Consider the following 26220-nt stretch of genomic DNA (forward strand, 5'->3'; position numbering starts at 1 on the left):
TACTAGCTCAGTATTAATTACTACGCCTAAAAGAAGTCTGAATTTATATCATTAAGATTCTTCTAGTGCACGGTGTTTATATATATATATATATATATATATATATATATATATTATATATATAGATAGATATATATAGATATAGATATATATATAGATAGATAGATAGATAGATATACTTAGCAGAGGGAGTGGGGTGTCTCTCTGCAAAAGGACCGTTTTTATGAATGGAAGAATATCTTCAGATCATGAGCAGAATCTGTCAATGTTTTGCGATTCCAAATTACTGTCTCATTGTTTCACATACACAACACTTGTGCGTGTGTGCGCGTGTGCACACACACACACACACACACACACACACACACACACACACACACACACACACACACACACACACACACGCACACACACACACCCACACACACACACACACACAAATATCTAGATTACACTGAATGTCTCTTTTGTTAAAACAACAGGTGTAACTATCAGGAACATATTGACTAACCTGAAGCTAACTCCACATCATCTCTGCCCATTTCTTTAGAATTTCTCCCTCTATGGATATCAGAAAGATTGGCATAGAGCAGAGCCAATCAACACCAATTGATAACCTACAGGAATGACAACTAGAGTCAGTATGTATAGGGTGGCATGAGGGGGTGAGGTAGATGTGGTAGCAGCAAGACCAATGCAAACAGAACAAAGCCTGGTGGACTGGTCTTCCAATCAAGGTATAGAAACTGTTAAAACGTAAAACCTTACCTAAATGACATGCATTATTTAATGAAATTATGGAGACTAAAAGTATTTTTTCTTGACAAAAGGCAGTAATCTTGTTCATTCTGAAAGATTGAAAAGACCCTTTAGATAGGGTCTTATCATCCCATTTGAATATTTCCTCATGATTCTAACATTTTTATTCGAATACTAATTAGCACACTAGCAAAAGTTCTGCCTAGATTAATAAAAGAAAATCAATGTGGTTTTGTCAAGGGAAGGCAAACCTTTGATAATACTGTGGAGATACTTATTATACAGAGGTATAATGGGAAGGTGGAAGGGGAACAGGGTAAAATGATGTTTTTGAATCTGCTGAAAAAGCCTTCAGTAGAATACATTGGAGGTATTTGTGGGTGGTATTAGAGGTTTGAGTTCAATTAGACCGCTATTAAACTACCATAAAAATATGTAAAGGCTACAGCAGCATTAAAAGAAAATGCTAGATTAACAGAATTGTTTTTATTATTTATTTATTTAACATTTGTTAACAGGAAAGTCTGACTCGGACAGAGTCTATTTTCAGTGGAGGCCCGGAGAGAAATGCTCCAGATGCATGTCTTTGGAATGTAGGCGGAAACCGGAGTACCCAGATGAAACCCACCTGAATGCAGGGAGGACATGCATACTCCACACAGAAGGCACCCCAGATGAGAAATGAACCAGAGGACCTTTTGCTGTGAGACGACAATGTTAACTGCTGCACCACTGCACAGAGGAACATATCAAGGATACCAATTTTCACTTTCTTTTTGCTTTGTATATAGAATCATTGGCACAAAAATTGATGGTCCAATATACTGGGGTAGAAATGGATTTGGAGGAAGAAAAGATTCCTTTATTTGTGGACAAGATTTTTGTTTATATAGCTGAACGACAAACACAAAAAAAAAATGTTGTCAATTTATTAATGCAACCGCCAAACAGATCCTCCTGCACGAAAGGCAATTGCACGGCTCCACAAAGTAAGATACATCCAAAAAAGCTATGAGCCAGCAAACTGTGACCTGAAAAGATTTATTGATTAGTGCAGCATAAAAAACAAGTACCTAGACTGGTTTCGGCTGGTAAAAAACACAGCCTTCATCAGTGTAAACATAAAATCAACTCAATACTGTTTATATACCTGCATCTTAATTAAGCAAGAACCCCCATTGGTTGCTTAAAATTGCTCATTCAGTCTAGGTGGAAATAATCCACCTAGCTTAACAATCCATTTTTTCTATTTAGAATCTAAAATGGAATGCCAACCTGTTTTGTTTAATTTGTTCCCCTTGACCACATCAATAATCATAAATGTAAGCTTGGCTGATTTATGTATCATGCAATGTTTATATAATGCATTGTTAGATTTTTTTGTTCTTAATGTTACTTACATGCTCTGAAATTCTCAACCTAAGTGGACAAGATGTTTGGCCAATGTAGAAAGATCCACAGGTGCATGTGGCTAGATATATAAGCCAATCACTACTGCAATTGGCAAAAAATTTTATGTCATACACAATGCCACAGTTTTTACTCATGAACTGTTTGGACTTAGATATTTTGTCACAGTGTATACAGTGGCCACATGGAAAACATCCAATAAGTGGTTCACCTGTAATAGTAGTTTGTGTCACCTGAGACAAACCTTTATCATGAGAATGTTTGTAATGATTGAAACAAGATGCCAAATTTTTGCCTTTTCGAAATGAAAACAGACACCTATCTGGTAACATATTCGATAGATCCTGGTCACACTGCAGTATGTTCCAATGTCTATGTATGCTGTTAATAAGTCTATCTGAATTCCTCGCATATGTGGTGACAAATCTAATAGGTTGTGGGTTCCATTCTTCACGTGTTTTATATGTCAACAGATCCTCCCTCTTCAATGTATTCGCCCAGTTGCTGGCAACAATGCATTATATAAACATTGCAAGATACATAAATCAACCAAGTTTACATTTATGATTATTGATGTCGTCAAGGGGAACAAATTAAACAAAACAGGTTGGCATTCCATTTAAGATTCTAAAGAGAAAAAGTGGATTGTTAAGCTAGGTGGATTATTTCCAACTGGACTGAATGAGCAATTTTAAACAACCAATGAGGGTTTGTGCTTAATTAAGATGCAGGTATATAAACAGTATTGAGTTGATTTTATGTTTACACTGATAAAGGCTGTGTTTTTTACCAGTCAAAACCGGTCTGGGTACTTGTTTTTTATGCTGCACTAATCAATAAATCTTTTCAGGTCACAGTTTGCTGGCTCATTGTTTTTTTTGAATTAATTAATGCCCCCACCATGGAGCTGGTTCAAACTTACACACATTTGTTGGGTCATTATAGAGTTAAATATCTGAGAATATGGCTGATGAGAATAGTGCAGGATACAATAATAGAGACACTGAGTGGGGTAAGAGAAAGAAATAAAAGAAGTTACTGATAGAGGAACTATAGTTGCGATGGATTTAGATCAAAGAATTCAATTGTTTAAGATCTTTGTTGTCCCCCAAATTCTATGTGTATGTATGTTGGATAACCCAGGAAGAAGTTATTGGCATTAGTTAAATAAGGAAGTTATGACATTTATTTGGAATAGTAAACACCACAGGATTGGATGGCAAAAAATATATATATTACTGAAGCAAGAGGGTAGTCTAGAAGTTCTGACTTTACAGGAATATCATGAACCAGCTAGGGTGAGGTTACTATAGCAATAACCCACACCTGGGTGTGGGTAATGCTGGATTGGTCATGAGGGCGAAGCCACAGTGGCCAAACAAAGCCAACCATGGGTAAATCCAGCATTACCCACACCCAGGCATAGGTTATTGCTATTATACGACATTATTTAAGAAAAAAAAAATACTTTTCTTAAATAATGGCATTGTGTAATGCCTTCTTGCTGCCATTCCACAGCTGTCTGGTATTCTGCGGCAGTTCTGATGTACTGCGCATGTGTATGCCTACGCAGTACATCAGAACTGTGGGCAAAAGCAACTGAGAAAGCAAGATCTCCGTTGCTTTTTACAAACTGTTTTCACTATGTTAAATGGGTTTAACATAGCGAGACAGCTTTAAAAAAAGCAACGGAGAATCTCCGTTGCTTTTTTTAAAGCCATCTCGGTATGTTAAACCCATTTAACATAGCGAGACAGTTTTGAGAAAAAGCAATGGCGAAGGCAAGACCTCCGTTTCTTTTTACAAACTGTCTCGCTATGTTAAAGGAGTTTAACATAGCGAGACAGCTTTAAAAAGAGCAACGGAGAATCTCTGTTGCTTTTTTTAAAGCTGTCTCGCTATGTTAAACTCGTTTAACATAGCGAAACAGTGAGAAAAAAGAGTTATAGTAATGGAAAAAGTCCGGGCGACCGGACCTTTTTCCATTACTATAACTCTGATTTACAATGTGTACGCTGACTAATCTTGAATATTTTTGAATATTAATAGGGGGGAGTTGTATAATTTGTATTTTGCAAAGCCCAAATTATAGATCTAAATGGAAGCAAATTCTGTTGGGGCAGTAGAATGAAGTTCACCAATTAGTAGCATTACTAATTGGAAAAAGGTATGGGGAGATAAAGTTGGTGAACTATTTTAAAAAGTTAGAGGAGATACTAAGGAGGGATTTTCTTGAGAAAGGATGACATTTTATGAAAGTTTAAAATTATTCCAGTTGTGATGGTTAGAATTCATTCAGTGTAAAACCTGGAGACATTCAGAACTGGTCAAAGAAACCCAGGAAATTTTATTTTTGGGAATGTATTTGCAAAGGTGGTACAAAAATGGTTTGGTAGAGATTACAGGAGAAGTATAGTCTGAAGGCAAGTTAATTGTTGCTGTATAGATCAGTGTTTGAACCTTATTGTAGACATGTTAAAGAGGTAGACAAAAGGAGGCAGAAAAAGATACAGTTTGTTTGTCTTTTCGGCTTTTCACATTTAGGGGTTGCCACAGCAGAACTCCGGTCCACTAATGATTGGCAGTCGATTTTTATGGTGCCGAGTTACCAGCCCGACGCCCAACCTTCAGTGAAGTCATACCCATTCACGCATGTCTTTCAGAGGCCACTCGACTGCAGAGAGGGCATGCAGACTCCACACAGAAGGCACTCCTGCCGACAATCGAACAGGAGAACCTCTTGCTGTGAGGCAACAATGCTACCGCTGTACCATCTAGAAAAGGTACAGAAAAAGATACAGTTAGTAAATGTGTTAATGGAGGGATGTAGTAAGAAGTCAATGAGTAAAGGTCTGATAAGAAAAATTTACAAAGCTTTAATCCAAGATAAGTGAATAACTAGATAGATTCAAGGCATGTATGGCACAGGGAAGCAGGGAGGGAAACTTCAGAAAAAATAGCAGTGAAGTCTGTCAGGAGATGATTTCATCTATGAGATCAAAGCAGTTTCAGATTTTTGGATGGCAGTGTTACATATTTATTTATATACCCCAGATAGACAACATAAAATATTTCCCCATGTTGTTCAAAGTATGGCCAAAGGAGATTGACTGGGATCATATTTTTTGGTGATATAATAAGCTAGAAACTTATAAAAGTAGCTTACAAAACCTACATAAGTATAATATTTGGGATCAGGTGGGGAATGACAAATTTACATTTTTTCCAAAGCTGGGTTAGATGGGTATGTAAGAGGCCCCATATACCAGCTCTGACGTGTTTATTACTTCTGATTGACAAAATGGGATAACCATAACACGGAAATGCCTCAGCAGCCTTCAGCATAAGATCTTCTTCAATTATTAGTCAGGTTGGAGATAACAGAGAGAAAGGCTTTTAAATTTATTCCGAATAAATTGTACGTTAAAATAGGATTATTGGATCACAGAGAGAAGGATGGAAGAAGTAATGGGAAATGATAAAAGTCCTCCTTAATATGAAGGTGCTGACATAATATAGATCTCAGGTGTAACATGATACACCAGAAAAAAAGCTTTATAGGCGTTACTGAAATAAAAGGCCGCGGTCTGTTTTGGAGAGATTATTATTTTTTTTCTTAAGTATATGTATGCTGTGATCTAGATTGGATTTGTAAATAGTACTTATAGTAATGAAGTAGCTAATTGATAAGATGGTTGTTTTTGTAAAAAAAAAAAACAAAAAACAAATACACCAAGGAAATATGTTGTTTGAAAAGGCTGGCTTCATAGTTTTTAATTATACCTGGTCAGCCTCAGTAAGAAGCTGAGATCCCTCATAAAATCCTCCAAAGCTAGTTATGAAAACAAAATCACCACTGATTCTAAAGACAACCACAAAGCATTCTATAGCTATGTCAGGAATATCAATGGCAACACTCAGATCTACTCTGAGTTACAGCACAATGGCACTAAATATACAGAACAAATTGATATTGCCAACATCCTGGCAGATAGGTTCAGTGCTAACTTTACTCCCCCCTCACCCCCTAAAGGGCCCAACTCTATACCGGAAGAATGCAAAGTTCCTGAATCACGGCTGCACAGGTAAAAAAACACACTCTCCAAAGCCAAGAACACAGCATCCATGAGACTGACAACATCCTGGCTGTGTTCTATATGAACTACAGAATGAACTGGCACCCCACCTAAGCACCATGTTCAATCATAGTCTCACCTCAGGCTTTGTGCCCACTGAATGGTGCACAGTGATGGTTATCCCACTCCACAAAAGGGGAGCCACCACAGACCCTGGGAACTACTGCCCCATTAGCCCATTGACCCTGGTCTTCAAGGCTATGGAACGTATCATCGTGGAACTTACAAAGACATTGATAATCTCCAAAATCTGGACACGATCCAGTTCTGGTTTGTCAAAGGCAGATCATGTCTCCTAAACCTGATTGACTTCTTTGGAGCAGTCTCCAAAACTTTAGACGAGGGTAAGGTGGTTCACACAGCCTATCTGGATCTCGCCAAGGCTTTTGACACCATCCCCCACTCTGGAATTATAGATAAACTCACTAAACTAGGTATAAATCCCTATGACACAAGATGGGTTGCCAACTGGCTTACTAACAAAACCCACACTGTGAAAGTAGCAGACTCCAAATCCAACTTTAGACCAGTGACAAGTGGAATACCAGAGGGTTCAGTCCTGGGTCCTCTCATGTTTGCTATCTACTTTTCTGAAGTACAGGCTAACACAGAAGGTCTTTGGTTAATGAAGTTCACAGATGACTGCAAACTAGGAGCCATAATTTAAACTCCTAACGATGTGGACATCCTACAAAAGGGCCTCACTGAGACAGATGCCTGGTAACAAAGCCATGGCCTCAAGCTCAATGCCAAAAAGTGCATTATTATCCCCTTTGGTAAAAACTCTGTAACCATGAGCTACCACATAGGTGAAAGTCTACTTAACACCGAAAGTGTGATAAGAGACCTTGGGACACAGGTGGACAGTAGTCTCTCCTTTGATAATCACATTGCCACAGTAGTCAGGAAATCCTTCTACGTGGCACACCTCATCACAAAAGGTTTCTCATCCAGGAAAAAAAAGATCATTGTTCCCCTCTACTCGTCACTCATTAGACCCATTATAGAGTACAATGCCCCTTTTGGTATGTACCTCACAAGACATCTACAACAACTGGAAAGGCCGCAGAAATACCTCACAAAGAGGATTACCAGCCTCAAACAGATCCCCTACGCAGACTGACTCAAAAAACTCCAGCTTTACTCCGTCACATATCGCCTACTCAGTGGCGATCTCTGCCTAACATACAAAGCTATGTCAAACCCAGAGCTGTTGGACATGCTCCACTTAAAGAAATCCCAATCCCTCTGAGCTACAAGCTCTAGGGATCTAAACCTTGTCACCACAATAAACAAAACATGCTGTAGGGATAGAGTCCTGTACCAGAGACTTCCCATACTCTGGAACAAACTATCTGTATCAAGCAAAGCTCCTCATTAGCACTCTTCAAAAAAATCTTGATGATTGGATGGGAAATAGGACATTCACCCTGGGGATCACCTCTGTGGCTCTGCTCGACAGAGGCACAGGAAAATAATTTTCTTGGGTGGCGAAAGCCAGGGTACCTTTTTGGCATGGCTTGTATAGGCCCTAGGGCCGATAGCCTAGTACCTACTTATGAACCTGTGAACCTATGAACAGTCTTACCATCTCACCTTTATGCTTCAATATGTTACAGAATGGATTTACTTTTGGTCCTGCAAGAAGTATCAACATAGTAGCTGTAATCCAGGAGTTCAAACTTTTTGTATAAAAAAGAATCTCAATACTTTGATGATTGATTGTACTACTGAATGATTGATACATGGCAAAGTTGTCCCAGATTGTAAGGATATGCTAATCCCCCTCAGAACTCTTAACTGGCAAGGTTTGACAGATTGTGTGAAAGGGATTTCAGATCATTTCTTCGAGGGAATCAAGAGATGGATTTTACAGTCTTTCACATGATTGTTTCCATGCCTCTAGTGTGCTTGAAATCACCTTAAAGTGTGTGTTCCTCATTGTTGTCTTGTCTGCCTTTGAATCACTTTGTCATTACTTGATGTAGCTAGTTGTTTGATGTGTTTCTGTTTTTCACTTTTTTCTAATTAAAGTGTGTTTTTAAGTTAAGAAAACTGGGACAGCCATTCTAATGGCAGTAGAAAAGTAGCTCCATCTGTCTGAACTGGGAATCACACAGGAAGATTTAAAGTAGATCATTTAATTGTCCAGAGTGGTTGGTTTTAGACACTTTTCTTTCTGTCTATAAATTCCATTGCTTGCCAAGCAGTGACATTTAGCACTGCCTTAGAAACTAAATTTTGTTTATAAAACTTCTCTTATTATTTTACTCAGTATTCAGTTGTGCAAAGGGTGACTTTTTTGCATGTAGAAGAGCACTGCAACATAACTTAAATCATACATTGCCTAGTTGTAATTACTCTGCTGTACAACCCCTTTGTAATTCACCTAAGAAAGACCTGACACCATGGATGGGCACTTTTCCAGTTCTTCAGCTGGTAGCTCAATAGATATGGGCATCCTGAGACAATGTAGGAATTTTCTCATGTTCACTGATAGCCTACTAATCCTTAGAGAAATTGATACAGAATGTGAGAGATGTAATTACACAGTGTCATTGGAAGCAAAACAATCACACAAAAGCACTCATAATAACGATAATGTTGGCTGTAATGAAAGCATTACACCCACCACAGACACTACTGACTCAGCACAGAATTACACCCACCACAGGTAGTACTGACTCAGCACAGAATTACACCCACCACAGATAGTACTGACTCAGCACAGAATTACACCCACCACAGATAGTACTGACTCAACACAGAATTACACCCACCGCAGATAGTACTGACTCAGCACAGAACTGCACCCACCACAGGTAGTACTGACTCAACACAGAATTACACCCACCACAGATAGTACTGACTCAACACAGAATTACACCCACCGCAGATAGTACTGACTCAGCACAGAATTACACCGACCACAGATAGTACTGACTCAACACAGAATTACACCCACCACAGATAGTACTGACTCAACACAGAATTACACCCACCGCAGATAGTACTGACTCAGCACAGAATTACACCGACCACAGATAGTACTGACTCAACACAGAATTACACCCACCACAGATAGTACTGACTCAACACAGAATTACACCCACCGCAGATAGTACTGACTCAGCACAGAATTACACCCACCACAGATAGTATTGACTCAGCACAGAATTACACCTACCACAGGTAGTACTGACTCAGCACAGAATTGCACCCACCACAGGTAGTACTGACTCAGCACAGAATTACACCCACCACAGGTAGTACTGACTCAGCACAGATATACACCCACCACAGATAGTATTGACTCAGCACAGAATTACACCCACCACAGGTAGTACTGACTCAGCACAGAATTACACCCACCACAGATAGTATTGACTCAGCACAGAAACCAGCATATGCTGAGGTACTTAAAAGCAATCTTCTTCAACTTCAAAGATCTCCTACCCATTTGTCCTACAAAAAGAAACCTCAGCAAACCTAAAAGCACTTTCAAAAAAAAAGCATTCACCACATACAGCTACACCCCTTGGAGCCTCAAGTACAAAGCCCATAAGGCAAACCAACAAACTACCCCATTTTTTAATCACAGGAGACACCATTGTGAGACATACAAATGTCCTGAACACCAGGCTGAATAAGGAGGAAATCATGGTCAGTTGTCTATCAGGGTCCAGGATCAACATCACCCATGACCCCAAGTTATGACCACAAGAACCAGTATGACTCACAGTCCATGTGGATGCAAATGACCTTGAACATACCTCTCCACCTATCCCCTCTGTGCTTTACAGTAGTGGCTAAAGCATTGTCATCCTCTATAGTGACTTTTTCCAACATAACAAACCAATGCAAGGAACTCAAAAGGTGTTACTGCTTAATGCCAGGAACCTAAACAATAAATTTCACTCCCTCCTGGTTCTCCTCAGCTTTGAGAATGTGGACATATATGAAGTTGCTAATACATGGTTTAGAACCATAGAAGGCATGCTGGCAATACAGAGCTACAATGCCTTGCAAACATTCAGACCAGCTATTGCACAAGCAGTGACCAATGCTTGAGGTGTCTCAGTCTATATCAAAAACAAACTCACCTCAAGATTAATAAAACATGATCACAGGCTTTAGCTTTTCCATGTCCAGATTTCCATGGGCAAAGGCCAATATCATATGCTTGCAAGCTATAGGAGATCCGCTATGACCCAAGAGTCCTATGACTCATACTTGGACTTACTGGAGACCCTCAAAAATCAAACCCAATACAATACTCCACTATACCCCACTATAAACTGGAATAGTTACACAACCCAAAACTGACAAGCCCAGATATTCTTGGGCATTGAAAACACAAACACCTTTGTCCAGATAGTCCATATGCTTACTCAGGGTGCAAACATACTTGACCTGGTACTCAAACATGGGAGAACACTATACCACCCCAGCAGAGTATACTCTTGGGTAAGGTCAGACCAAAACACGGTATCTTCATAACAAATATCAATTCTGTGACCTGGGCTAATCCTGTAGCATTTAAGAACTTTTCTAAGGCAAACATCCTACTCCAAAGTGACAACCTGTCAAAATTTCAAACCTGCCCAATACCTGAGTACATAGCTGCCTATACAGAATTGTTCACAGAAACCCTGTACAATTATATCAATAAACACAATGAGACAGCTGTGCCTACTAGAAATAAGCCCAGAATTAACTAAAAGAAAAAAAAAACACACTGGTGGAATCTTAACATAAAATAAGCTGCACAACAAAAAAGTCATAAACAAGATTAGGAAGTTTTATGCTCAAGATTTATATACCCTAATCAATCTAAACAAACAATAAAGTGGCAGATTAAGTATACAAAAGTCAGATTGAAGGTAAAGATAGCCTCCAAGGCAAAGATCAATCACAAGTCCCTCGTTATCTATATGCAAAACTCAAAGGTGTCCTACAGCAGCGTACAGAATTCCTTATAAATGGAGCCATCTATACGCAGCTGGAAGACATAGCAAATCTGCTGGCCAACAAATGAATTTCTAATTTTGCACCCTTCTCACCTCTAGAGACTCCCCCCAGAAATACCATCAAACAAACCCCCTCAACTAACACTAGGAAGAAAATCTTTAGTATATTCTTTAAGTTCAAAAACACTACATCTATGAACCCTGAAAACACCCCAGGATTCCATCTAAATACCCTGAAACCTGACCTATCAGGACCACTGGAGTCGATGTTTAACAAGCTTTGTACTATGCAATGAAGAACTAAAACAGCCATTCCTCTGCACAAGGGAAGGCCATAGACATACTCAGGAACTACAGACCCATAAATCTGACTAGCCTCATGTGCAAAGCTATAGAAAAAAATTGTTATGGAATTGATTAATAAGGACATAGAAAACCATCAAACACTGGATCCAACTCAGTTTGGTTTCATCAAGGGCAGATTATGCCTATTAAACTTGGACTTCTTTGACAATAAAAATAAGCACAAACACAAACTGAGTATACAAGAAATATGTCACGGCAGTCCAGGACCCGAAAACCAAAAAAAAAAAAAAAAATCAGCTCAATAAGCTCAATAAACAACATAAATTTAATGAGGCACCTTTCATTCATAACATAATGAACTTCATCAGATAAAAGACTTAAGAAAAACAATTCTTTTATATAACACTGTCCACATCACATGGTCATTCAAACCCTCCAATACAAATTCAAGAAAAATAAGAAATCAGAAATTAGCAATTACTTATCATAAATGCATAACATATACATCACATCATATAAGAATCTTCATATTAAATACTATATAATATATAAGATAGTGTAAGATTTATACATATTAATAAAAATCTAATATATTTAAAATGTATAATTTATGTTTTATACTTAATTAATATTCTGAAGCCGCGGTGGTACAGTGGTAGCATTGTTGCCTCACAGCAAGAGGTTCTCCTGTTCGATTCCCGGCTGGAACGCCTTCTGTGTGGAGTCTGCATGTCCTCCCTGCGGCCGAGTGGTCTCCGAAAGACATGCGTGAATGGACATGCCTTCACTGAAGGTTGGGCATCGGGCTGGCAACTCTGCATCATAAAAAATCTACTGCCAATTATTAGCAGACTGGAGTTCCGCTGTGGCGACCCCTAACCGGGAAAAGCCGAAAAGACAAACAACAACTTAATTCATATTCTATTAATTATATCCTACCACTGTCCTTACCACTAAAATTCTTATACTTTTTACAAACATGATACCAAATACACTTCTGTTAATAAGATCACAATTCATATGTATGCCCTTCAATGCAATAAATTTCTCAGTTTTAATAATGACATAATAGGACACATATCATTGAGTCCTGGGGGGTTATATGCATACAGTTGTATTTGCCAAATTAATTCTAACTTTTCCAACGGTAATGATAATGGCCCTCCTCTAGGATTGTCCTCTATTTGTCCTATAACAAAGAATTTAAACCAGTGTTGTGAATGCACGTGTGTTTTTCTAATGCACTTTCCGTTTTATGTTTTCTCATGCTATATGTGTGCTCATATATTCTATCCCTGAGGCATCTATCTGTTTTACCAATATAGTATGCATCACATAGTTGACATACTCCCGCATACACAATCATCCTTGAATTACAGTTGCATTTTGTTCTACAAAACACCTTTATTCCATTTAACATTATACTTGTGCCCTCCTGCATATATTTACAATATGAACACATTCCACACTGCTTCATTCCTTTACCTCCTATTAATATTTTACCTTCCAGCAGTGTCCTAAACGTACTACCTCTTTTTAATATGAATCTAGGAGAAGGTCCTACCCTAGCCATTAGGTCACCATCATCCAAAAAGATATTCCAATTATTCATCATAATTTCTTCTATTAATGAGAAATTTGAGCTAAATGTTAAAACACATCCCAATTCATAGTCAGCATTTCTGCTCATTTGATTATCAGCTTCTGATTCCACAGTCTCTATACTGTCAGTCTGCTCATTTTGTGGGCCATTCGCCCCTCCATTCAAAATTGGTTTATATATTTTGCTCCTTCTCTTATATTTTACTTCCTCTTCTAGTAATAATATAGGGTAGGCCCTCCGTAAATACATAAGCTGCAAATTATCACACTCACTATCAAAATTCTCTGTTTCATAGTTTCATAGTAGTGTACTAGGCTATCTGCCCGGGGGCATTTATAAGCCTAGCCAACAGTGATGTGGCTTTACGCCACCTCATACTATATAGTTGCGCCTCTCTAGTAGTGACACATGTGGGACCCCATTATTTAGTAAACTATACCTCTGTCTAGTAGTGACACTGAGGTGACTCCCGGGGTAAACTTGCGATCTCCCATCCATGCATCGAGATTTTTCTTGAACAGTGCCAATGAAGGGCTCTGTCTCACATGAACTGGGATTTTGTTCCAGAGTATGGGTAACCTCTGTGTTATGAATCTATCCCTCCAGCATGTCCTATTCATATTTGTGCAGAGGTTGAAATCTTTAGCTCGCGTGGTTCTGGTGGATTTGGATTTTTTGAGATGGAGCATGTCCATCAATTCCTGGTTGGATATGGCCCTGTATATTAGGCACAAATCACCTCTGAGCAGGCGGTATGCTACTGAATAGAGCTGGAGTTTCTTTAATCTAGCTGGATAAGGCACATGTTTGAGACCTATGATCCTCTTGGTGAGGTACTTCTGGGGTCTTTCCAGTTGTTGCATGTGCCGGGTGAGATACATCCCAAATGGAGCATTATATTCAATCATGGGCCTGACAAGGGAGGAATATAGAGGTACAATGACCTCCTTTGATCTGGATGAGAATCCCTTCATGATGAGATGGGCAAGGTAGAATGTCTTTCTGACCACTTTGGCAACATGGTTGTCAAAGGAGAGGTCACTATCGACTTGAGTCCCCAGGTCTCTGATTACTTCTTCCGTATTCAGTGGGTTATTGTCTACGTGATAATTTGTGGGTACTTTGTTTTTCCCAAAGGGATGACTATACATTTTTGGCGTTAAGTTTGAGGCCATGATTCCGGCACCAGTTGTCCGTTTCAGTGAGACCTTTCTGTAGGATGTGTGTGTCAGCAGGTGAATCAACTATGGCACCCAGTTTGCAGTCATCTGCAAATTTTGTCAGCCATAATCCTTCCATATTTGCTTTCACATCTGAGAAGTAAATGCCGAATAAGAGTGGACCCAAGACTGAGCCCTGTGGGACACCACTTGTGACTGGTTTTGAGTCTGACATGGCTCCAGCAATTTTAACCTTATGGGTTCTGTTTTTTAGCCAGTTTGCTACCCATCTTGTGACATATGGATTTACATTTAGGCTGCTGAGCTTGTCAATGATGCCAGAGTGTGGTATCGTGTCAAAGGCTTTAGCCAAGTCCAAGTAGGCAGTGTGGACAGCCTTGCCCTCATCGATGGCACTAGTGACTGTCTCGAAGAAGTCAACCAGGTTTAAGAGGCAGGATCTGCCTTTTACAAAACCGAACTGTGTGGGATCAAGGGTCTGCAGATCCCCAATGTCGCCATTTATGAGTTCCATGATGATTCTTTCCATAGCCTTACAGACCAGGCTGGTCAGACTTATGGGGCGGTAGTTACCAGGGTCAGTAGAATTTCCCCCTTTGTGGAGTGGGACCACTGTTGCTGTCGCCAGTGTTCAGGTACATATCCTGTAGTGAGGCTAAGATTGAATAGCGTTCTTAGGGGCGGGTTTAGTTCATCTTGAAGTTCACGTAACACGCAACCGGGATACCATCGGGTCCCATAGATGCTGTGTTTTTTGCCTTGTTGAGTGCTGATTTCACCTGTATGTCTGTGATGACAGGTAGGTTACATTCAGCAGGGATAATTACTTCATCTTTAGGGGTGAGGGAGGGAGAAATTTGCACTGAACCTATCTGCCAGAATATTGGCAATGTCGGTAGGGTCAGTGAATTTTTGTCATTGTGTACTAACTCAGAGCATATCTGAGAATTTCCTCCCAAGGTTCTGACATAATTGAAGAAGGCCTTGTGATTGTCTTTGGTATCCTTGGCAATGTTTTTCTCAAAGTTTGCTTTAGATGTTTTTATGAGAGAACGTAGTTTTTTACTTGTGCTGATCAGGGAAGCCTTTCCCTTGTGGGATTTGGCTTTGTCCTGCAGTAGCTTCCTTCTTTTGTTGTACAGTTTGTTTATAGCCGGGGTCCACCAAACCGGGTGTTTTCCCTTGGTGGAGAGGGTCTTGGTTTTAGTTGGGATTGCTTGATCCATGCATTCTTGGAGATGTCCGTAGAAGGCTTTTGTGAAGGATTCAGCATTTTGGGATGTGGTTTCCATTAACCCAGTAGGCTTAAAGGATATCATTTCTGACTTAAGGAGCGCAAAGTCAGCTTTTGAAAAGTTTTTCACTGTAGTCTTTTGTTCTGGGGGTGGGATATGTACATCCAACGTGATCAGTTTATGATCAGATCTTACTAGTGAGGGGTTTATATCCGGTGCGGAGCATTTGGACCCCATGTTTGTGATAATCAGGTCAAGTATATTATCTCTCATGTACACAGACAACCCTCTCCTCCTTCCTACTAACACATATACTTGTGAGAGATGCAACTATATAGCCAGACTGGAGGCTGAGTGATGATAGATATCAAAATATCTCAGGTCTTAATTTACTTCTAAATTTGACTACAAATTATACCTGTAGGTTTATTAGTGAAAAGGGAAAAGAGGTAAATTTTAAAGCAAAATCTAGTAGGTAACATTTAATAGCCTCCACTGTTATTCCTTTAATAGAGTATCTAGGAGTAAACCCCAATATTTTGATACTAGGAAAGTTTATTTTGAATTTTGGTTACTAAATTGTGGGAGATATGTATTTTGCAGCCATGTTTTTAAAACCTTTCCATGATAATTGTGATCTATCAAGCCAATTTTGAGCTATATATAATTTTATTAGTGCATAAATAGCAATCAATACATGCATCTTTAGCTTGATAAGAATCTTTGGTGTTACATGAAGGATTGCGGTTTCCCAAGAAAGTGTTGATTTTTCATATCCCATTCTCATCAGTTTAAATTTAATTAATTCTACCAAAAGTAAAGGGTGGGATTAGTTTGCCAGATTTTAAACTATATTATGATATTATTTGTGCAAGCATAATAATTCAGGCAGCAAATTATAATCCAAATGATCAAGAATGGTTGCCGAAATTCTTATCTTCAGATAGATATACTTCATAAATTTTACTGACTTCCTATCACAAGCAGAGGCACATTGCTCCTTGTACTCTGTTATTCAAACTACTGCATATGGGCTACTGCAAACCTCTGAAAACAAAACTACCACTCAGAGAACTAGACTACAGATTCACTCTCACCAGACCGTGCTTTAAGCCAGATAGGGTTTATATCGGAACATTGAAAGACTACAATTTCGAATCACACAACATCGAACACGGAACATCGAATGCAAATAACCCTGAAAACTCAGAATTTCGAAAACGGAATGTACTAACAACAACACTTGGCCATTCGCTCACCTAACCGTAACACACCAATCACCATGCCTCTTGAACTTTTAAAACACACCCCAGCCACCTAATGCAAGTACCCTACAAACATATACATTGAGTACTCTAATCTGCTCAACAGAAAGTAAATATTAAAAACAAAACCAGCATACAAGCACACAAAAATTACCACACTACATACACACTATGTACAAACATCAAAATATTTACATGATTTACTACTCAAATACACAAACAAGCTGCAAACTATTTCTTATGTGAGGGGCTTCACCCCCACACCCCCAATGTGGGGGGCTGTGCCCCCACACCCCCCTACTTAAATATACCAACTCCGAGATTGCACCACAGTGGAGGTAATACATTCACATGTAACATTCCGATGTTATGTGTTTTGCTTACCCTGCTATTGAACAGTGGATCATAGCAGACGTTCTTGACATTTCACATTTCCCAGTGACGTCAGGGTGTGTAACTTTGCATGGGCCAACTATGGGAGTCCGAGGTTTCCATTTTCGGAATTTTGATTTGAGATTATGGGTGTTCAGTGTTCTGATATACACCTGCTGGCTATTGGAGAAATAGACTTCTCTATGTCAGGCCCAGCTCTCTGGAACAATTTACTTAACAAAGTTAAAAATAATGAATCCACAGAGTCCTTCAAAACAAAACTGAAGGAATCCATATACCGGGATGGCAAGGGCACTTGCTTTTGGGATACTGGTAAAATCACCAGTCTCAAATGTTATTGTACCATTACTGATGCATTATTGTACTGGTACCTCTCAACTGTTGCTTCAAAAAATGTAAAACTTTGTACTGTACCAGAATGTACATATTTTCCCTTGTTTGTGTATGTATATATATATATATATATATATATATATATTGCATATACTGCACAAATCCACTGTAAATATTTACAATCCTTGTGCAGAAAACATTGCACAGTTGCAATGTTTTGTTTCCCTCCTTGTGATACCCCTTCTTGTGTTGTGCTGCTTTGATTCATTTAGTCCATTTGTAGCAATGCTGTGACTGAAAAGGGTCACTAGATAAGCTCACTTACCCAGTAATCAAATTGTAAATACATAAGTAAGTAAGTAAATAAGTAAGTAAATAAGTAAATATTTTCTACAGGGAATGATGATACATCACATGTATGCACTTGTTTAACTTATACAATGCAAATACATATATGAACTACATTTTTTGAAAACCCTGTTTTATGTGGTGGGAATTTTAATTGTGGTACCAAGAGAGTGATTTATGCTGAAGTTTATGGTGTTTGCAGTGGTTTTACTTTGGCAAAACTAGACAAACTCTAAGAAACTGTATCTGTAAGCATATTTATAGTATTAGGACTGCTGATATATATAGCTTATACGGACATTCTTTTATTTTTATGGCATTTACTAGACATAGATTTTTTTGTTTTAGAAAAGGTACCTATTTTTAACAGGGGTCGCGGCTGGGAGTCTTGCATGGGATCAAGACAATTATGCTGGCAAATAATACCTACTGCTAATACATATCCTGACATTAGTGACTGTGTTTTGATTAATAATCTGGTAAGATTAAAATCAGTAAAGTTATGAAAATTGTGTCAGTGATATATTAATTGACATTTTTACCGATTTTACTTTTATTTAATAAGGTTTTACTCTATTTATTTATACATTGTTTTCAAAAGTGTATATTTTTTTCATTTGTCATTTGTTTTTGAACAGTTTATTAATGTAATAGCATTCAGAAGTTTTGATCCCATAGTTGCATTTACCTATTTAATGTGTGCTTAACTATGGTAACTTCATTCTGTTAAAGTCTGCCTATTTCTAGGAGATGGAAGTACTAAATAAATTTGAAATATTGACTGTGGACTGATATACACGTTTCAGGTTATTAAAACACTGGACCAGTTCTCAAGTGGTTATACAGTACAGAGTTTTGTGGTTATATTATTTTGTTTTTTGTTTATTACTTGTGAGCTGATGTATTGTGTCGTGTTATGTTTTCCATTAAAAGACACTAACCACTCCGTCACACCTTTCAACGTCTGAGAGCAAGAACTCTGGAAAAAGACATTAATAATGTGGGGACAAAGACCCAAAAATAGGGACATTTTTATATGTTGTTCTTACAAACTTAGAAAATTGTTAGAACAGCAATTTTTTTATTAGCATGAATTTTCTGAAGGGTATGAAGTCTGAAACTCAAATGTCTGTCGTTATTTTCTGACTTCAGCCCTCAGTGATTTGCAAATGATTTGCTAGATAACCATGATTTTATGAGAAATGAACCCAAAATATGAGGCAAAGATTAGGACATTCTGTGAAAATCTGTACAGTTTAGAGGCATGCCCATGTATGTGTGTGTGTGTGTGTGTGTGTGTGTGTGTGTGTGTGTGTCTGTCTGTCTGTTTGTAAATATCTATATATCTATATCTATCTAGTTATTTATATATATATATATATATATATATATATATATATATATATATACATACACACACACACACACACACACACACAGTATATATGTGTGTATGTCAATAATGTATGTGTGTGTTTATATGTATATAGACTATAGACATATATGTATGTTTTTATATATATATATATATATATATATATATATATATATATATATATATATATATAGATAGATATGTGTGCATGTGTGTGTGTGTGTGTGTGTGTGTGTGTGTGTGTGTGTGTGTGTGTGTGTGTGTGTGTGTGTGTGTGTGTGCGCGTGTGTGTGTGTTTATCTACTTCATAAGATCAAAGTTTGAAAATATTGACTGTCACTGAACTGAAAATTACATTTTAGAATGTAAACAATCAAACAGTCAAAAAACACTTCACCCCTCCTCACAGCCTGTAATTATGCATACCAACTCCAACATTGCATTACAGTGTTCTCAGTGTGAAAATGATCCTTTGGGTATTGTTGACTTATGTTCAATTGAACATGCTTTGAGATCCGTGTTCAGTGAAGAAAGGAGACTCTCCTTTTCTCCACAGTTGTGTAGATGGTATATATAGTTAGCAGGGGTTGTGGTTGGAGCAGAAGGTCCTATCCACTTTTGCTTTTTGAACCAATATTGGTTTGATGTTTTTTTTTTTTGTTCAGAGTCTTTTCCTTTCAATCTTTTCAAATTGGTGTTAACATGTAGATCCCATCTGTCTGTCTACACACACACACACACACACACACACACACACACACACACACACACACACACACACACACACACACACACACACACACACACACACACACACACACACACACACACACACACTCACACACACACACACATACACACAGACACACAGACACACTCACACACACACACACACACACACACACACACACACACACACACACACACACACACACACACACACACACACACACACACACACACACACACACACACACACACACACACACACACACACACACACACACACACACACACACACACACACACATCTATCAGTATCAGTATATGTGTATACATGTGTGTAAATACGTGCATGTATATCATGATGATGCAATTATAAGTAAGTGGACCTGTGTGCCATGTGACTTTGTAGAGATTTTAGCTAAGTAAAAATTGTCTGAATGGCTACTATTTCTGACATGTTCATTCAGTTATCTTGACTATGTGCATACCTACTTATATATGTGTCTACTATATATAATACTGTCTGAAATGCTGCTTCTGTATATACTGATGGATGATGCTTCATTTTCCACTGAGAAATAGACTTATGACATGTAATAAAGCAAACTAAGGGCAATTGGAAATTCGTGTTTGTCCAGCTAAAGATAGAATCTCCTACCTCCTGTACCTTAGGAGCTCAGAAAAGTCGGGTCTGTATTTTTCAATATATATTGTATTTTATTGCATACACTTGCTTGAATACATTTTTGAGCAGGACCTTCAAATATTTATAAATGCTCATCTATTGGGTTTTGGGGAGAGTAACATTTTAACATAATACAGTTAGTTCTACTTTATGAAATAAGCTATACATTACTGCATGATTGATTTTTCTCTGCTAAAAATAATATTGTATTATAAGTATATTTCATTATTCCGTTATGTTGCAAGGTACTGCTATATTTCTGGGTCTATATTATAACCACAAAAGTCATTTTCAGCGAATACGTTAACATCAACACATATTGCGTGAACCGTGAATACACAGAACGCCCTAAACCACGAAATTCAAAATCTCGAATCATCATAGTTGGCCAACCCCACCGCCCGCTACATACTACCTACCCAAACAAAATAAATAAACCACATTCATACACTAACTAAAACCCTACTTCTAACCCTACACTAAACCTTAAATACATTACTATCTATGCACTTACCTTAACCCGCACCCTAACCCTATGGTCCGTAACTATCGCACGCTTACCTTACGGATCTATACCGCAGAAGGGCCAACTATGAAGATTCGACATTTCAGATTTCGCACTTCAGGATGATCGGTGTTTTCACGGTTCGATGAATACATGTTGACGTTTCCTTATTCGAGTAAGTGGACCTTCGCGGTTTTATTAGGGAACCATATTTCTTACTTGGCTGCTATGGTATCACATTTTTATCAGTGGAGAGAAATGTATCTCTTCTTCAAATGAGTGTTGTGAGACATTGCCAGGTTGATGTTTTGGACTGAGTAGGTTGTAACAGTCATAGACTTGAAAGCTGAAAGCCACGTGTTTTTCCTTTGCAGTGCCAGCAAAGATTGTCAATATTTCATCTAATTTATCTGTGAATGAAGGAAATAATGTGAACGTACTGTGTGTGGCTATTGGAAGACCAGAACCAACTGTATCCTGGAGGCATATCAAAGGTAATAAATCACATTCTTTTCTTCTCAATTTGAGTCATATTTTACTAAATATCAAAATCCAACGTACAGTATCAGACAGTGCAGAAAATGTATGCAATAATAAATCTACATCTGTACTATCAGTAACTTGGAAGTTGCTTGAAAACAAATGCTTACAGCTATTAAACAAGTACAAAAAGTATAGATTAACTGGCCAAAAATGCATTTCACTACCATGGTGGAATAGGAAACTAACTAAATTAGTAAGGAGAAAAGGAGGAGCTACAAATTATTTAAATAATGTCATTGAAGCTCCTTTAAGAAACAATTTAACACAGTTTGTAGATTATAGAAAAATCAAATGAAGGCATCCAAAACTGCTTATGAAGAGTCACTGACTAAGAATGCTGATCTTAAAAAGCTTTATAGTCATGACAGCAGTCTCAAAAGTCAGGATTCAGTTCTTTGTAATTCTGAAATAGCAGACAATTTGAATTGCTATTTCACTTGTTTTAGTTTCTTCAAGTGTTGTAGTTTGTGGTGAAATCTCACTTCTGGAAAAATCTCATGCTTCATATCCATTAATTATGGAAGATATTGTGAAATCTGCTTTAAATATGGTTAAAAAGAATAGTGGTGTTGGCCCAGACTCAGTACCATGTCGTTTCATCCATAGCATTTCTAGCCAGCTGATATGCCCTTTAAGATCATCATTTAATATGTTATTAGTGATCTGTGGTGTTCTGGGTTTATGGGGGCTAACAAATATACTCCTACAAAATAGTGGATCTTCTGATTATACTGCTGTTGTCCAAAAAGTTTGACATCACTTATCAGCAAGTGTTTTGAAAGGTGCTTGTTTTCTATTATAAACTTCCATGAGAATGGATTAGTACTTAACCTGGTTTTATGAGCAAAAGATCTTATTTCTTTTCCAATTTGACTAGGTTTTATGAAACTGTAAGTGAAGCTTTAGATAAGACTTTTGATAGTATCCTTCATGCAACAATAATTAATTCCCTACTAAAGTATAAGATACGTTTTTATATTATTGAATGGGTTAAGTTGTTGGCTTAGACGTAGCTGTCAGTGTGTTAAAGTTCATCTCACTTTTCAGAGCTGGTCAAAGATGCCTACTGGTGTCCCACACAGGACTGTTTTAGTCCCTATACTGTTCAATTTTGTATTTTCATTTTTGCGTAATAAGTAACACATTTTGGCTATCTAAATATCCTAATGACATTAGAATTGGAGCATTTTTAACATCATTATCAGATTATCTTTCATTCATATGTGTCCAGACAGTTTGAATGGTTAAATAAAATGGGTCTTAATATCAATTTGTGTAAGAGCAGTATTATGGATTTTCATTATTTCATACCTGAACAACATTTTGTTTTGGGAAATCATTGTATATAGAGAAGTGATGGAATACATAGAACTTGGTGTATATTTCTAACTTAATATTTAAAAAAAATGCATGTACTGTTTAAGCAAAACCCATGTATATCATGGTTTGACTTCTGAGAAATTTTTTGACCAGATCTGATGCAGTCCTATTGAAACTATTTAGAATATATATTAGACCTATAAATGAATATGACCAATTATTTTGTACCTACTCAAGAGGTGACTTGTCCATATTAGAAAGTGTTCAAGGATAATTTACTAAAACAATTATGGTGTGCAGGAGAATTGTATATGAGGAATCATTAGCTAAGTTTAACTTATTTTCTATCAATTATAACTGGTAACCTTGCAGATGGTGCCTAGCATTTCATGCACTTTATGATAAAGAAACATGATGTTTGTTCAGTACTAGTTATTGCAATCAGGGCAAGCTTCTTGTTGAGCAAACTGTACTTTTAAAACAACAAAATGCAGAACCACATTTAAGGCAAGGTTTATAATGCATTCTGAGATCATGGAAACTATTATCATTAAAAGTAAGGGAATGTAACTCACTAGAATCAGTCAAAAAGCCTTTGAATACTAGGTTTGGTTTAAATGTCTACTTTGTTGACCTTGAATACTGCATTGTTATGGTCCTTGACCTTTACACAACTTACAAGATATTATGAAAAGATGAAAGTGCCATAATTGTAAACATTTTGTACATTTACGGTGTAATTATTTTAGAACAATGGAATAAACAAATCTTAAATAAAGTATGATATCTTTATAACAACATTTACTGAATCAGTTCAAAGGAAAAAAAATCAGGTTTGTATGCAATGTCAATTTCTCAGGTCTATTTCTGTTCTCTTTCTGTTTCTGTTTCTTCTTATTCTCGCTTTCTCCTACTGCGTTGTTTTTCCTTTTCTCACATATTTAAAAATAAATTAATATTAATTGCACCATTTTGGTTTCTAGCATGTATATTATGTGGAGGGCAAACTTTACAGTAGTAATAGGTTATTTCCTGTGCTGACTTACCTTTGATGCAGAAAACCAAATCAAATTCAAATGCTTCTTTAGGCTGTATTGCAGTGGGATAGCTATATACTTTTTTTTTCCTGAGATACGGCTCTTATGCTGCCTGTTGCATCCAGGCATACCTTTCAACCTGCAAACACTGAAAATAGGTACAAAAGTACACAAAAAGTGGTACTTTCAGTCAAAAATGTGGACATCTAATTTGCATAAAATTTGAATACTAAATAGCACATAACTTTCCTTCTTCTGGCAGGAATGTAGGATACTACTGAGAAATACAAGTTTAAAAAACCGAGTGACAAAATGATGGAAAGATAAAAGCACATTATCAATGAGACAATGCCAAATCTGTAGAGTTTAATGAAATGTATTGCAAAATTGTGCCACACAATGTTATTTGTTTAGCTTCTGAGAAATGGATGTGTCCTCTTTCTTTAAATTATTGGTGTCACTTGTATGTCGGTCATCTAGTGTGTTTTTCTGTGTACTATACAACTTCAAAAATCACATGTGAGGAAGGATATTCAGAAAATTGTGTGAAAGGGTAAATCAAATCTGAAAATAAGGACACACCTACAAAAATAGGGATATCATGTGCAGGTAAATATCAGACCTGCCAATAGGTACATTCCTCTAAAACAGAGACAGCTGATGGGTCACTATCTGGCTGAGTTATATAAACAAGTAAAATGTTGTCACATGACTCTCACTGTGCACTTTATAGAGACTGCACTACCACACCCTCTAGTAAGATGTAGCTGTGTTCTGGGATTAGTCAACATGAATTATTTTCATGGTAGTCTTGAATATTAATTTCTAATTATTTATTTCCACTACATGATATGTAATTCTGTTCCTGTACAATATTAACATATAACATGAATTTCTATTTTAACCCTTCTAATTTAACCCTCCTAACTTGCTTCTTGGTATATCTTCCTTACATGGACAACTTTTTTGTTTACAAAGAAAAATGTATAGTTTACAAACAATGTTGAAGATCAGAGGTATCATTCAGGGGTGACTGTGTGATTTTTATATATAATGGTATCTGAAGTCTCCTTCCTCCAGATTTTAATAGGAAAGTCCAATCCTTCTTCTTTCACTGTGCTGTCTTAACCATCCTAGATGTTGCAACTCCCATAACACAGGGCTTTTTGCTTTAAAAGGGCCACTTGTACATGGGTGCCAGAACCATAGGGTGTCGGGGAGGGAACCCCCCCCCCCCCCACACTTTTACAGCTACAAGATTTGTCTTTTAGGGAAAAATTAATGAAGCGACATACTAGAAAAATTGAGTTTTTCTTTAGGACCTAAAACACGGATTCCCTTGCATGCATTTCACACGCTAATGTGGATTTAAACACAAGCGTGCTTGGAAGTAACTACCTAACTCAGCCTTTCCATTGGTAATCACACATTGGTGCCCAACAGTTTCCAAGTGCTGCCAGATTCAGGCTATGGTAAGGTGATGATGTTTTCTTATCATATTTTGGTCTGAATCAGAGAAAGGCACATACTACTGATGTATGGGTGTGTGGACAAACATTGATTTACCTTTTCCTCGAGTGATGGCAGTTGTGAAAGGAATGTGGGATATAGGGCATGGAGGATGCAGTGTCCTGCATAAAGCATTAGTTTCTGAAAACTGTGTCTTTTCGATCTCCTGTCCATCACACAAATGTTATTTTAGGCTGTTATCCTGTTACTGCCAGAATCTGTTGTTTTTTCAGAGGCTGCTGTACCACTCAAATAAAATCTCTCACACCTGATGATTGCTGATTTTTGATCTATAGCATTTGGAAACTGATAGTACCTGCTAGCCATATGCCTTTAGCTTCAGCTAAGTCAGGAATAACAATACGTAATTCAATAGCATTAAGGAATGTGTTGACAATGTGGTTATGGAGTGTCAATTTAAGCTGACAGAGAAAGGATAAATAATATATTCAGTGGGAGGATGAATAGAAACAAAGACTGATTGATAGTAAGCATCTCCTTGGAATGTCTTGGCAAATATGTTTTGCTTCTTTGCTAACTGGTGGTATGTCATAACTGGTTACGACCCAGTACTTTGGCAA

The 26220-nt window shown here is 37.6% G+C and overlaps 1 protein-coding gene across 1 annotated transcript in view; it reads left to right on the forward strand.

Annotated features, from left to right (window-relative positions):
* IGLON5 (IgLON family member 5) overlaps positions 1-26220 on the forward strand; it is a 1615534-nt gene that overhangs the window by 899564 nt on the left and 689750 nt on the right. The window contains exon 6 of the mRNA XM_044079340.1: positions 21605-21724. Coding sequence (XP_043935275.1) covers positions 21605-21724 — 120 coding nt within the window. The remainder of the gene's footprint in view (positions 1-21604; positions 21725-26220) is intronic.

This window comes from Protopterus annectens, chromosome 8.part0, assembly GCF_019279795.1.
Source record: "Protopterus annectens isolate FY-2018-M chromosome 8.part0, PAN1.0, whole genome shotgun sequence".
NCBI lineage: Eukaryota > Metazoa > Chordata > Ceratodontiformes > Protopteridae > Protopterus > Protopterus annectens.